The 13864-nt window shown below is 31.5% G+C and overlaps 3 protein-coding genes across 3 annotated transcripts; all 3 read left to right on the top strand.

Annotated features, from left to right (window-relative positions):
- The first annotated feature begins 962 nt into the window (after positions 1 to 962).
- On the top strand, positions 963 to 4605 carry LOC145742201 (cell division protein FtsP-like). Its single transcript, XM_082559988.1, has 13 exons — positions 963 to 1003; positions 1319 to 1535; positions 1666 to 1767; positions 1855 to 1980; positions 2116 to 2315; positions 2404 to 2544; positions 2653 to 2848; positions 2923 to 3158; positions 3572 to 3668; positions 3744 to 3855; positions 3958 to 4112; positions 4240 to 4345; positions 4409 to 4605. Exons 1-13 carry the CDS (start codon positions 963 to 965, stop codon positions 4603 to 4605), a joined length of 1926 nt encoding a protein of 641 aa, XP_082416114.1.
- Positions 4606 to 5267: 662 nt separating this feature from the next.
- LOC145742992 (multicopper oxidase mco-like) lies at positions 5268 to 9874 on the top strand. The gene is made up of 15 exons (XM_082560843.1): positions 5268 to 5398; positions 5633 to 5817; positions 5900 to 6001; positions 6091 to 6222; positions 6293 to 6483; positions 6543 to 6689; positions 6762 to 6969; positions 7037 to 7296; positions 7388 to 7484; positions 7563 to 7677; positions 7872 to 8023; positions 8175 to 8280; positions 8388 to 8500; positions 8736 to 8767; positions 9004 to 9874. Exons 1-15 carry the CDS (start codon positions 5308 to 5310, stop codon positions 9050 to 9052), a joined length of 1980 nt encoding a protein of 659 aa, XP_082416969.1. The 5' UTR covers positions 5268 to 5307; the 3' UTR covers positions 9053 to 9874.
- Positions 9875 to 10349: 475 nt separating this feature from the next.
- Positions 10350 to 13773, top strand: LOC145742200 (adhesion G protein-coupled receptor E3-like). The gene is made up of 14 exons (XM_082559987.1): positions 10350 to 10377; positions 10424 to 10579; positions 10945 to 11063; positions 11197 to 11397; positions 11517 to 11692; positions 11766 to 12036; positions 12117 to 12281; positions 12349 to 12468; positions 12545 to 12631; positions 12689 to 12827; positions 12912 to 13057; positions 13189 to 13401; positions 13520 to 13696; positions 13762 to 13773. Exons 1-14 carry the CDS (start codon positions 10350 to 10352, stop codon positions 13771 to 13773), a joined length of 2010 nt encoding a protein of 669 aa, XP_082416113.1.
- Positions 13774 to 13864: the final 91 nt, after the last annotated feature.

Genomic DNA, 13864 nt, shown 5'->3' with positions numbered 1-13864 from the left:
TCTTGCATCAAGGTCTGGTTCGTCTATGTTTTCTCCTCGATTTCGATTATAATAATGTCCGTACAGTGCATGGAAGACAATGGAGAAAATATAACACAAAATCGCACCAACTAACGTTAGAAAGACTAATATAAAAGTTCTCGTGGATTGCAAATGATCTATATCAAAGCTGACTGTTGTTAGGTCGATTGCTGTTGAATTCGCAGCACTAACGTCTTGCGCTAAATCAGTATATGCTGCAGTGGTGAAACTTTGTATCATTATTTATATAAAAGAAAGTAACAATTTTTTGACTAAAGTAGTATGGTACAAACAACAAATATAACCATCTGTAAGGCAAATTTTATTAAGGTAATTTTAAATTATTGAAAACTCTATTATACTAAAGCAATGTTTTGTAAATTTTCATCTTTTAACTTTTTAGCATCATCTGTGTTGTTTTAAACTGATACAAAATAACTTATTTAAAAATATTATGATTATTACTTGCTTTTTGCTTAAAAGCGGCAAACAGTATCTAAATAAACTAGTAAACGCTGACTGAATGTTTAAGGTATTATGAAGATTATGCCTTTACTTATAATTGAAATAATAAATTATTTATGAGAAAAGCAACTAATGAACTCTGTCAGCGTAACTCGTCAATATTTATGCATTTGCAGATAAGCAAACTAGTAGTTAATGAGAATTCTTTTAAACAGTTATCATTTGAAATTGTCAAAAGTATTGTCTTTATCATATTGGTTTCAACTATTATTTTTTTGAACTTAAAACAAAATAGCTAGGATAAAATATCATCAAAGCATACTATTGACACCTATATTGTTTACACAAATTATAAAGAAAAATAAAACAATCGGTTCTAATATCATCATTACTTGCGTGTAGATTACTATTAAGGGTGTTTCCTACGTAAGGTGCTTTGCCCTTAGGTAAATTTAAACAATTTGACCAAATACCTGATGACGAAGTCATCTGGTATAAAAGCATTGAACAAGCAAGGGTAAACATTTTTGGAAAAGTGGGTAATTTTGAACAACAGCATAGTTAAAAAATTTAAATTGTGCTAATGGATTTAGCTGAGTTTTTTATTATCTTTTCCATATGCTTTTCTGTAGTGTTTTCACAAGAATGCAGCAATTCGAATCCGTGTGCAGATTTCGAAAGTATAAATTGTTAACCTAAGTTATTTTTCTAAAAAGTATTTAAACGTGAATATTTCAGTTAACAAATTTCACAGATGAGATAATAATCGTCATAAAAGCTTTTAAGCAATATTGCAAATAATCAGATAACTAAAACACAATAAATTATTTAGAGTTACATTTTTAATAACAAAGTTTGTTGCAGCTGGAAAAGAACTGACTTTACCCGTTCAAATATCATCCAGCGATAGATTAGTTATCGTAGAGTTAGATGTTGATGTGTATGAAGTTAATTTCGATTGGCTGGTAACAAAAAGAAGATTGTACAATGGTCAAATTACTGGGCCAACTATTTGGGCCAAGCCTGGAAATATAATTCGCCTTACGCTGGTTTGTTTATTAGCATCTATTATACGTCAATTTTAGTTAACTGACAGTCAAAGAATATATAACACATGATTTGATTTATTACTCCTATATTTAAGATGTTGTTAATATTGAAATTTTATTTTTACGCAAGAACAACCGATTAAGACCAAGGCAATTAAATGGGGTGACAAATATGCTGAGATGGCCAAATTCAACCAACCTTCATTTTCATGGACTTAATCTGTCACCACAGGTAACTTAGCAACATAGGCATAACTTTATAATGTTTTGTCTGTTTTATAAATATACACTTTGTTTTAAAAAAAAATTATATTTTAAGGTGGATGATCAAGCAATTAAAATTGATGGAGGGGAAAGAAAAACCTATCAATTTGTTATTGAAAAAGATCAACCCGCGGGCACTAATTGGTATCATCCCAGTCTATTTGGTTCTTCAGTGTTTCAGGTATATTTTCTAAAATAAAATTAACCAAGTTTTTCATTTGTCTTAAAATTATAACAACAATTCGGTTATAAAATCAATTGCACTTACTTAGTTGTACAAAATTTCCTGAAGTTACTTTTTTGTTTTGTTATTTAGACCAGTAGTGGTATGGCCGGTTTATTTATCATTCAAGATAATTTCGAAGATGAAAGTTCAATACTCGCAAGAGTTTCTTGTCCGAATAATTGTCAGCATGATTACCAGTTGGTTTTTCAACCAACATTGCAGTACAGCAATGCTGGAAGAAACAATTTTGGAGCAATTCAAAGATCTATTGGCGACGATTTACTGAATAGGTACAATCTATTAATAACTAGGTCAACGTGGGAATAAAATATGTTTTATAAAAAACATGTAAATCTTTGATTTGCTTTCTGTTTTAAGAATTGAAGACAATGAATTCGGGTCTGGAATGTCATTGGACGAATGGTTAACAGATCCGGTCAACAACATTAATTATTTTACAACTAATGGCCAAGTTAAACCTCAAATTACCATTGAAAAGGGACAACTTAAACGTTTCAGGTAATCCTATATAAAAATTAAATATAGGCTAGTGATCCGGGCTAAATTTAATAAACAATTTGTGTATTAAGATGAAATTATCCAAAAACTTGTTAATTTTTCCTTTAGGCTTGTTAATGCTGGAGGAACCGAAACTTTAGAAATTAACGTTCCTGGAAATAATGGTTTTTATTGCAAAGTCAGAGAAATTGCTGTCGATGGAATTTATTTGGACAGACCAAGACTGGTGACGTCACAAACACTGATTTCTCCTGGGTCGCGCGTTGATTGGCTAATAAAATGCAACCGAATGGGCAAATATCAGGTTTTATTAAATTAGAATGATATTTTTTAACGTAAAAATGTAGAATAAAGTTTAAAATTAACATTTTTTTTTAGATTTTTTCTGACCCACTCTCAATTAACAACCCGACTTTGGGAAGCAGCGGACGTTGGAAGGGTAACCTAGCAACAATAAACGTTATTGCTGGTCGCAATCTTAACAAACTGTTTAACGTTTTTCCTAATTCCTTACCGAGGAGACCCAACAGTGTTGGAGATCTTACTTATCTCAATGAAGAAAGTCTTACTGGCAGATTTGTGTTTGAGGCTAACTCTGCTAATAAAATTCACAGGTCTTGGTTTAGCGGCCCGGACAACGTAGATATAAGGTAACATCTAGCAGTTTTTTTTTGTATATATCTTTATCCTCGATAAGGGAAAGTCGAATGCGCGACTTAAACATAAAGTAACATCAGTTACTCCGACCCAGTCTCGAGTTGCCTGTGGCAGTTTGGAATATTATAAATTATAATTGCCCAGTAATTATGCTGCTGATTAAGTGCTGGCCCAGCAGGAGTTCGTGTCGTTTATGGCACCTTATTTAAGGGCGCTACAGTACAAGATCAGTGGGGATTAAACCCACGACCCCATGTGTGTAGCAAGTGTTTTTACCACTACACCACGCTGCCGGTTGATAAGATAAGTATATTAATGAAAGATATTAGCTAACATGAAATAAAATAATTAAGTTGGTCATTTTTTACAGATATTCAACTCAGGTAGATGGCGTAGAAGAATGGATTTTGTTAAATACTGACTCGACACATATGCATCTTATTCATTTTTCCACGAACCCTGTTCAGGTAAATATATTAAATTTCTTATTTTAAGGCTAATTAAATTTATTGACGTTCAATGTAAATTTTTTTTCAATTAAGATAATCAGTTATAACAAATACAACGGCCCAGTAAGTGTAATGGAAAATATGAACGAGCAGTTCGTTCATCAAAATGGATCTTTATGTGGTCTTCAGTACAAGGGATTTAATGGTAATTTCTGTATTTTATTTAATTTTAAAATGTAAAATAACATGCATTTAATATTATTTACTACCATTAGATTGTTTTTGATTTTTCGGTTAACTTTTTTAGACAATTTGGCAGTGAATCCATATGCTTATTCACTTAAGCAGTTGGAAAGGTTAGGCCAGGAGAAAAAATATGAAAGTGGTAATGGCGCATTGGGGATGTCTCAAATAGGAGAATGGAGGGACGTGGTTTCAATGCCACCACTTTCGAATATAACAGTAACTACATGTGCCATTTAATAAAAAAATCACTATATTATTTGTAAAATTACAATTTAATTAATTTTTTTAAAACAAAGTATTAATTTATTGTTTGAAAATTTCGTAAAATTAAGATTTTGTTAAGATTCGGTTTCGCACACACAAACAATTTGGTCAAATATATATCGGTTCATCTCATCTTATTTCACGGGATTTGGGAATGTTGATGTCCATTTTTATCATCAACAGAGGTACTAGATTATTTTGTTTATTTGCTATTTCAAAAAACTAAAAAATCATATTTAAATTTTTAGGTGAAACTGTTGAAGTACAGCAAACCAATGCTGGTGCGCTCATGGGTCAATGTTTTCCTGGTGATTGGTATCCTCGTCAACCAACTCCATCCTTACCACCGGTTTCTCCGTTTATAAGCAGACTTCAAGCTCTGTTTTTTGTTAAGCCTTGGTATAAAACCTATCTTGAAAACTTTGTGAAAACAATGTTTAGTTAAACCTGAATAACAGTTACTAACATGCGTTTTTTAATATACGATTGCTTTGTATCCAGTATTTTATTTGTTACTAGTATCATTTTAAATAAAACAGTCGAACATAGTTATTAATATTCATTTTTTTATTGTTAAAGTTTGTAAAACTAAAAAGGATGACCAGTTTAAAGTAATATTGCATTGGTATTTATAATTGGCAATGCAGAAATACTATTTTTGTTGTAAATAATTTGATGGAAACCTTTTTATATATAAAAATTTGATGAAAACCTTTTTAGTTATAATTTACCGTTGGTATATTTCTATATACAATTTATAAAATATTAGGGAGATGAACGAAAAATAAGGCTATACAAATTTTTTTTTTAAGTAATAAATATACTTGAAAATTAAATTTATAAAAATTAAAATATAATTAATTAGCAATATTTACAATTAAAAAATGCTGAAAATGATATGTATTTTTAATAATCTATCTCTGTGCTAGATGGCGCTATAGGCCTACTTTAAGTAATTTTTCGAAGTTGTAGTAGAATATTATATGCAAAACGTTTACGTCATTCTTTAGCAACCTTTTAGCGTACGTTAACATTAGTTTAGTTCGTAATAAAATGCTTCGAAAGTTTTAAAACGCTACAAGTAAATATTTTATGTTGGACATTTTAGATATATTAGCGTTTAGATATAGCAGACACACTGATTATTATGTGTTGGTTTTTGTTTTACTTTATTACATCGGTTTTGGTTATGCCATGCTTAAGTCAATGTTCGTATGAGTCGCCATGTGAGCTTAAAGGTAAAATGGTTGTATTATAAAAAGATTTATTTAATAAAAGCTCTGGTGTTTGCCAGCTGATATTTTGTAAATGCTATAATACCTTGTTTTTTCGTAGATAGAGAATGGGCTATAAAGTAAATACGACTCCAAATTTTAATAGAAAAATACCAGTGCATTTTGGAAATGTATACTTTAGGTTACTGTATTTAATATACCTACTTTAATGTATATATATATACTTTTTTCGTACAGGCGGTGAACCCTTACGCCCTCTCGAACAACTTGTTTCAGAAAACGGTGATCTGAAGGTCGATCTTGTAGTCAACGTTGGAGATTTTCAGGTGGATTGGATGGTGTTACCAAGAAGAATGTTCAACGGAAAAATTCCTTCTGAAACTTGGAGAGTTAAGCAAGGAGATAGATTAGAAGTTAACCTGGTAAACTTGGTTTTGGCTAGTTACATGTAACACAGCAATTTGATTTTATTGTTGTTTGTAAATTTCACCTACTGTGTCATAGACCAATCTTTTAAAAGAAGGCCAAAAAACGGGTCCACTCAATTCTTTGCGACTTCCCAATACCACCAACCTTCATACACATGGTCTTCATATTGGCAGTAAAGTAAAATTAACTCTTATAGTTACATGTATATTAATTCTTTTTTATTAGTTTCTAGTTTAGAAAATATTTTAAATTAAAAATATTTACAGTTACCAGGTGATGACGTATTTTGGGAAATACACCCTGGTAAATTTTATCCTTATGTTTATGAAATAAATTCTGAAAATCCCGCAGGAACATACTGGTATCATCCACATGTGCATGGCTCAACAAATTTACAAGTAAGTGAAATTTATTTTTTGTGAAATTTTCTCACATAAAATAAAACACCAAATTAATGTTTTTTTTAAGGTAGACAGTGGAATGGCAGGTATGTTAATTGTGGAAGATCCGACCGATTCAAGTGTTCCAGATTACATTCAAGCCGTTTCTTGCCCAAACAATTGTCAACACGATATACAACTGCTTTTTCAGCCTACGTTACTTTACTCAGGTGACGGATTTATTGATTTGCAAACAAGATCCGAAGATGAAGTTGGAATGTAAGTTTAAAACACATTAAAGAGCATCCTACATCACAACTTAAATTATATTTTTTTAGTGATTTGTATAATATTAGTACCGATGTCAACAACCAAACTTTTGGTGAGTGGTTAAGAAATACATCAAATAATATCAACCTCATTACTGTTAACGGGCAACTTAACCCTATGTTGACAATGGAAGCTGGACAAATAAAACGATTTAGGTATAAAATTCATTTTAATTTGAATTATTGTTAAAAAAATACACAAACAAGATAAAACTGTGTTGTATTAAGGATGGTAAATGCTGGCTCAAGTTTATTAACTTTAGCTCCTGAAATTTTGGACGAAAATGGTGTTAATCCTGCTTGCGAAGTTCGCGAGATTGCATTTGATGGGGTTTATCTTGATGCACCAAGACCTCCCAAATTAGGAAAGGGATTTATTGTTGCTTCAGGTAAAACAGATTGGCTGGTGGTATGCAATAACCATGGCATATATCAGGTAAATTATATCTTAACTATTTAGAAAAAAAAACATATTTGAGATTTTTATTTGTTTTTACTTGTAGCTCAAGTCAAACCCCCTACCAGCGAACACTGATCCTTCGTTGGGAGACAGTTTACCATACACTGAATTATTGATGACACTAAATGTGACCGGAACCCCAGCTAACACCGTAATGCCAACAAGTAACTTACCAGAACGACCTTGGTTTGTTGGAGATTTAAGAAACGTGTCGCAAGAAGATCTCCATGGAAGATTTGTAATTGAAGCTAATGACCAGCTGACACTAAACCGAGATTCTTTTTCAAGTCCCTCTTATTTTCGGTATTTTAATTAGTTTTTTATCCGTATTAAGTGCAGGATTATATTATAGTCTAACCATAGTAGCAGCTTTCTTGATTTTAAACCACCGCAGATACAAAGTGGAATCAAACAAGACGCAAGAATGGTATTTAACAAATGCAGGAATAAGCGAGGGACATCCAATTCATATTCATGTCAACTCTTTCCAAGTAAAAAACATATTACCAAACATACTTTTATGTAAAACATATAGTTTTAATTTACGTAAAACGTTGTTCTTTATTAAGGTCATAAGTTATAATGAATACACGGGTCCTTTTATGAGCAGTAACGCAGACAACAAATGGAGATTGTTTAATCAACAAAACGAAACATGCACTTATCAACACAGCAAACATCACCGTAAGGCACAACATTTTGTTGTAAAGGCAGGCTAGCACGCTATGTAAAGGAGTTTTGAATATTTTTTACTTTCAAAAAAGTTAATATTTTACTAGCGTAAAGTTGTCAGGTAGTTTTTTCTAAAGGGGTAGTTTTTTTGTCAGGTAGTTTTTTTTTTTTTTTTTTCTAAATATTTGATGTTTACCAACTTTTAGCTGAAGCAATAATTGATATTCCTGAAGACCCACTTCAGTTTTTAGGACATGATCAAAGGTGGCAAAATATCTCGGCACCAGGAACTCTTGGTTACGCTCAAGCTGGTGATTGGAGAGATGTGTTATGGGTGCCACCCTTGTCAAACATTACTGTAAGCATATTATTTGTTTTAAAAATGTAACGTTCTGTGCAAAGTTTGTATTTTATTTGTACCTGTCCAGACTAGCGTTCACCCTCGTCAAACATTCTTGAAACGATCTCTTTTGTTTTAGAAATGTAAACTTTTGATTATAATTTTTCAGATAAGATTTGTACCACACCAATACACTGGAACGATTGTTATTCATTGCCACATTTTGTTGCACGAGGACCTCGGCATGATGGCGGTCATGGAAATTGTTGAACAGGGTTAGTTTAAGCGTACAATTAATACACAAACTTGAATTTCATTTGTACATTTATATGCAAAAAATTGATTGCTTGAAATTACTTCAAATAATTTTCAATTTGTAAAGGTGAAAGCCTACAAGGTGCTAACGTGGCTTCGGGAAATGCCTTCCCCTCGTCTTGTATGCCTAGTGATCGATTTCCGTTTAATAATAACCTGACTATTGGCGAACAATACCCGGTAACAAGTCATTTTGTTTTAAAATATTGTTTAGCGTTTAATAAGTGCCTTTGTACTAAGCTACTCCTTTTTATGCTGAGTGCGTTAAATATCTTTTTATTTAAACTTTATCCAGATTGATGGAATAATTTTTTTGTCGTTTTTTTCCTATTACATTTTTTCTCGCTATTGACGTATAAATACAAAAGTTATATGTCAACACAATATTAAACCCGTTTTTGTATATTGATTTAAGGGCGGAATGGCACATCACTATCCTCGTAAAATGTAAGTAGTTTTATTATTTACTTACTAAAAAAATTAAAAACTTCAATGTTAAATTTCTATTTTAAGTGTATTATACGGCGATAATCTTATATACTGTTGTGTTAACTTCAGGGCCGTAAAATCATATGTTATTTAAATACCTTTATTCAATGTTACTTATTTATAAATTTAAAAGGTTTTACCTAAATATTATTCATTCCAACTGTAACAACGCTTAAAATTTTAAATTATTTTAGGACTTTTGCGGTAACTGCAATGATGATGGTATTTCAATACATTTACTAAATATTTAAATGGATTATTATGGGGGAGATGAAATATTAACATGTACATATTATCATTTTTTATTTAAATTTGTATTTTTGCACGCCATTTTATATTCGTTGTGATTTTTTTATTAGAATGGGCTTATATCTCTGTAGAATTGCTTATGTTTTGATCCGCTTCGTTTAAAATAATTTGTGTTTTAATTTTGCTTCGGGTAACGGTCGGTTTGTCTTGACAGGAACTAAAGTTTTTTAGTTTTTGTTTACCACCAAAACCAGCATAATGACATTGCTGTGATATTCTATACACTAGTCAATAGGCTTCTAGGCGCATTTCCACTATTATCTTTATCTTTCCATAGCGTGAAAATACTCTTTCGGCATGACGGTGTAATTTCTTCTTATTGGTCCCACCTAATGGCGGTTAAAAGATAATATTAATTTTGTGAAGTATGAGAATTAAGGATAATATTAATTTTGTCAAATATGAACAATTTATATTAAATGGATAAATAAATTTGTTCAAACGTAATTTAATTACATTTTTACTTCTAAAACCTGTTATAACGAACCATGTTACACAGAAAAGTGCAAGCAAAATCAGTAGCCTTATCATTATAAATTGCTCAAAAACTTTTAATTTGTTAATGTTTTACACAAACAAAAAAATAAATTAAAATATTTTATGTCTCAAAATTCTTGCATGTTAATTCAAGGGTTGAATGCAATATATAATCGATATTACTAAATGTAGTTGTGTTTTGATAAACGACATCTGGGTAATACATTTAATGTAATGCCCCATATAAACAAAATATATAACCCTATGAAAAACGTTATTTTAATATTCGATTTAAAATACTGCGGTAAATTGATAATAAAATTTAGTGGAATAATTCAGTTTGGTTGGAAGTCACTGAACATGTTTCGTTTTATTGCAATATTTCTTGTCGTATTTTTGAATTTGAAAGATAAAGTAACGCCATGCACAGAAAAGGGTAAGTATAAATCCATCGTTTCAAACTACGCACGCCTGTACATTAAAAAAAAACGATTTAAAGTCTTTTAACGAAAGCAAGGTCGTGTTTTGCCTTGAACTAATCCCTTTGCGGCGTTCTTTTTTGCTTAGCGTTGAATTTTTGTGCAGAGCGCTAAGTATGTAAGCTAAGTAAGAATTTGTGGTTTTTTTAGCATACGTTATACAGGAAAAGTTGTTTAAATTGATGGACTAATAAATTTATAACTGAAGAAAGTTTGCCTTTTATTTTTAGTATTTAAACTTTTGTATAATGAAAAGTCAGATATTTACTATAGTAATGTCATACACGGACAAAAATACCAAAGGTAAAAGGTTAACCACAGTAGTATAAAGCAACCTATTGTTATACAGTATGCGAAATGGACAAACTCTTTCGCGTCGCTTGCCCCAATTCGCAAAACGAAGCCCGAGAAGAAGCGAGATGCTTGGATTTTAATCAATGTTGTTGGAACACCGAGTATGATGGTGTTCCTGACTGCTTTATAGCAAATCAAGTACAAGTTAACTGTAAGTATACAATACATTTTTAGTTCAATGTAGAAAATGTTGTTGTATCACGTGTAAAGTTAATGATTCTCTACTTAAGGGCCATAAAAGTAGTTCAAAATATAAGTCAAGAACTGTGTTAGTAATATGAAGGAAAATATACCGGGATCGAAATAGTTTAAAAAATTGACCTTAGATATATTGTGATTATAAAAAAGTTAATTTTTATAAAATGTCGGAGTTTCTCTCAAACTTACACCCCGAGTTAAAACTTGTCATTAAGCTGATGTAAATAATATAATTATAATTTGGATTCAACTTCCATGTTATTCAAAAAATAAAAAAAACTTATTAAAATTTGTTTGTGTTAATAATACTTTATATAGGTACTACGACAACGAATTCAGTCGCAGTTCAAATGACGACGACCTCGATAATTCCGGAAACAACAACAAACTCTTTACAGAAACTATTGGACCTTTTAAGCAACATCGACACCCAAACGGTAAATAATTCTAAGTAGCTAAAATAATTACAAAAATTAAACAAGCCAATTTTTAAATGTAGTGTCATTTAAATTGCTATGCTTGTGGTAGTAAAGTCACGTAGAAACTCACATATTTGTACGACTTATGCAGCCGGATAGTTTAAGTGAAGTCTTGAAAAGTGGTCTGGTCGAAGCGACATCGCAAAGGCAAGTTGATCAAATTTTACAAGAAGTACTTGAGGTAATATTGAAAGTTAACACAACAGCCCAACCAAGAAACGAAACATCTTCTTGGATCAACTTGTTTGATCAAATTGTGAATGCAAATAGTACCAACAAAACAATCGCCCAAGTATGTAAGAACATTAAAAGTAATCAAAAAATGTAAAAAAATTGTGTATTTATATATTTCACAATTTTATAAATCCTTAATCTATCACCTTAAATTTGTTAAAATTCGATTTTTTTCAGTTATTTCTTAACGCCAGTACCACAATCCTGGCAGATAATTTACTTACTCTTTCAAGTGCAAACGATAGTTCTATATTTGCAAACGTAGTGGCAAAAATAGAAGAATATGCCATTGCTGTTACATCTACGGTGCTTAAAGACGAAGTAGAAAGTTCTATTTTAGATTTTAATTTTAGGTGGGTTAAATATAACAATTATAAAACAAATAAATATAATTTTATTCAATTGAAATTATAAATGTGAAAACAGAAATGTTATTGTTACGTCTTGCCGACTTGGCGATGAAACATACGGCTGCAACATCGAAAATGGTGACGTCACAGTTACAACTGTCACGAATGACGTCAGTGTAAATTTTGCAACATTTGTGACTTACAAAAGCGAGGATCTGGTTTTTCCAGGAAGTACTTTTTTAGAGGAAATAGCAAGTTTTGGAAGTGTTTTGCAATCAGTTTCTTTGCATAACGGGGAAAATGCTACAAACGACGTCTCTGTAGAAATGACTTTTAGAAAGTTTGAGGTATTTTAAAATTTTATTACCTTTTCTACATTACCTTTACATCATTTATATTTAATTTGATTGTTTTTTTGTTATTTTAGCAGAGTGGTGAAATCACAGAAGCTATATGTGCTTTTATTGATTCTTCGGACGACATTTGGTCTAATTCTGGGTGTGTTGTTACATCGGAGAATACGACGCATATCAGCTGTTCGTGCAATCACAACACATCTTTTGCTATGTTGTTTCTGCACACCGATTTACAAGTAAATTTAAACCTATATTAATTTCACTATTAAAGAAAAAAAATAATAATTCAATTATTTCTTTAAGTTTACTGACAGGGAGCAAGAATTCTTTAACGTGATAACTTATGTTGGAAGTGGGACTTCAATAACTGCTCTTCTACTAACTATCTTCACTTTTCTGTATCTGAGACTAACCAAAATCAAGGTTTAAGATAACGCTAAGTAATCTCATATGATGGCAATTTAACTAAATACAATAACACTATATCTGAATCGTTTAGCGCGTTGTTCTGCATTTGAACTTAGCCACAACTCTATGTCTTGGACAGATCGTTCTACTGATTGGAACACGAATACCCATTGGAACAGTAAGTTTAAAGCTACGTATACAATAGAACAATTAATAATAAGTTAAATTTTAACAGCCACATTGTAAAGCAGTCGCAATTTTACTTCATTTCTTCTTTATGGCCTCGTTCTCTTGGATGCTGATGGAAGGAATTCTACTCTATTATCAGTCAGTTCGTGCTGTAAATGGCCAGGTCAACTTTAGTTTAATGATAGGTAAGCTATTCTAAATTTAAAGTAAGTTTTTTAAAACATATTTTAATCTGAAACATTTTTTTTAACTGAAAATATCGGAATTAGTATTTGGTTGGGTGCTACCTCTAATAGTAGTAGGAATTTCGCTTGCTGCTGGTTATGAAGGTTACGGAACTGATCAAGGTTGCTGGCTCTCTATTAGAAATGGACTAACTTGGGCTTTTATTGGACCAGCTTTAGGATTCATTATAGTAAGACATTTTAGACTTGTTTTTTTTTATTTTAATTCAAAACACAATTAGTTTTTTAAGCCGGGCAGTTAGCATTTACGCAAAATGTTGAATTAAAATTTGAATATTGTTAATCCTTTTGAATTAAACAGATAAACCTTATTCTGATGGGCATGATCGTTCAAGTGTTTTTAAAATTAAAAACAAACGCTAAGAGTGGAGAATGGGAACGAACTAAACGGACCTTGAGAGCAATCGCTGTTTTAACTCCATTGTTCGGTGTAACGTGGTTATTGGGTGCTTTAGCAGTTAATGAAGCAACAAAATGGTTTCTTTATCTGTTTGCTGTGTTCAACTCCCTGCAAGTTAGTTTTTTATAACTATAGCACGTTCCCAAATATTATAGGAACATTAGTAACAAATTTCAAGTAATGACAATCAAATTTTATTTACTTTGCGATTTTAAAGATTTTCTAACTTTAGGGAGTCGCTATATTCGTTCTACATTGCCTGCGAAATGATGATGTGCGAAGAGCGTTCATGAAGAAGTACCGAAGATCGACTCAGAGCATGGCCTTTTTCACGAGCGTGACACCATCTAAGTCTGACGTCACTTACATCAACAGCTCCTCTGTGACATCACCGGGCTTGCCGAAAAAGGTTAGCGCGATTTTATTAATTCTAAAAATGAGATAGGTAAAATGAAATAAATTATGTATCTGTAGGTGCGCTGGTGAAGTTAAAAGACAGAAGCTTATAAATCTACCTTGTAGTTAAGTAGTTGATATTAGCTTTTAGCTGTAAAGCATGACTTTTATATGTTGTTGT

This window comes from Corella eumyota, chromosome 2 (assembly GCF_963082875.1).
Source record: "Corella eumyota chromosome 2, kaCorEumy4.1, whole genome shotgun sequence".
Classification (NCBI taxonomy): Eukaryota; Metazoa; Chordata; class Ascidiacea; order Phlebobranchia; family Corellidae; genus Corella; species Corella eumyota.
Note: the sequence above shows the minus strand (reverse complement) of the source record. Positions and strands in the feature narration are given on the sequence as shown.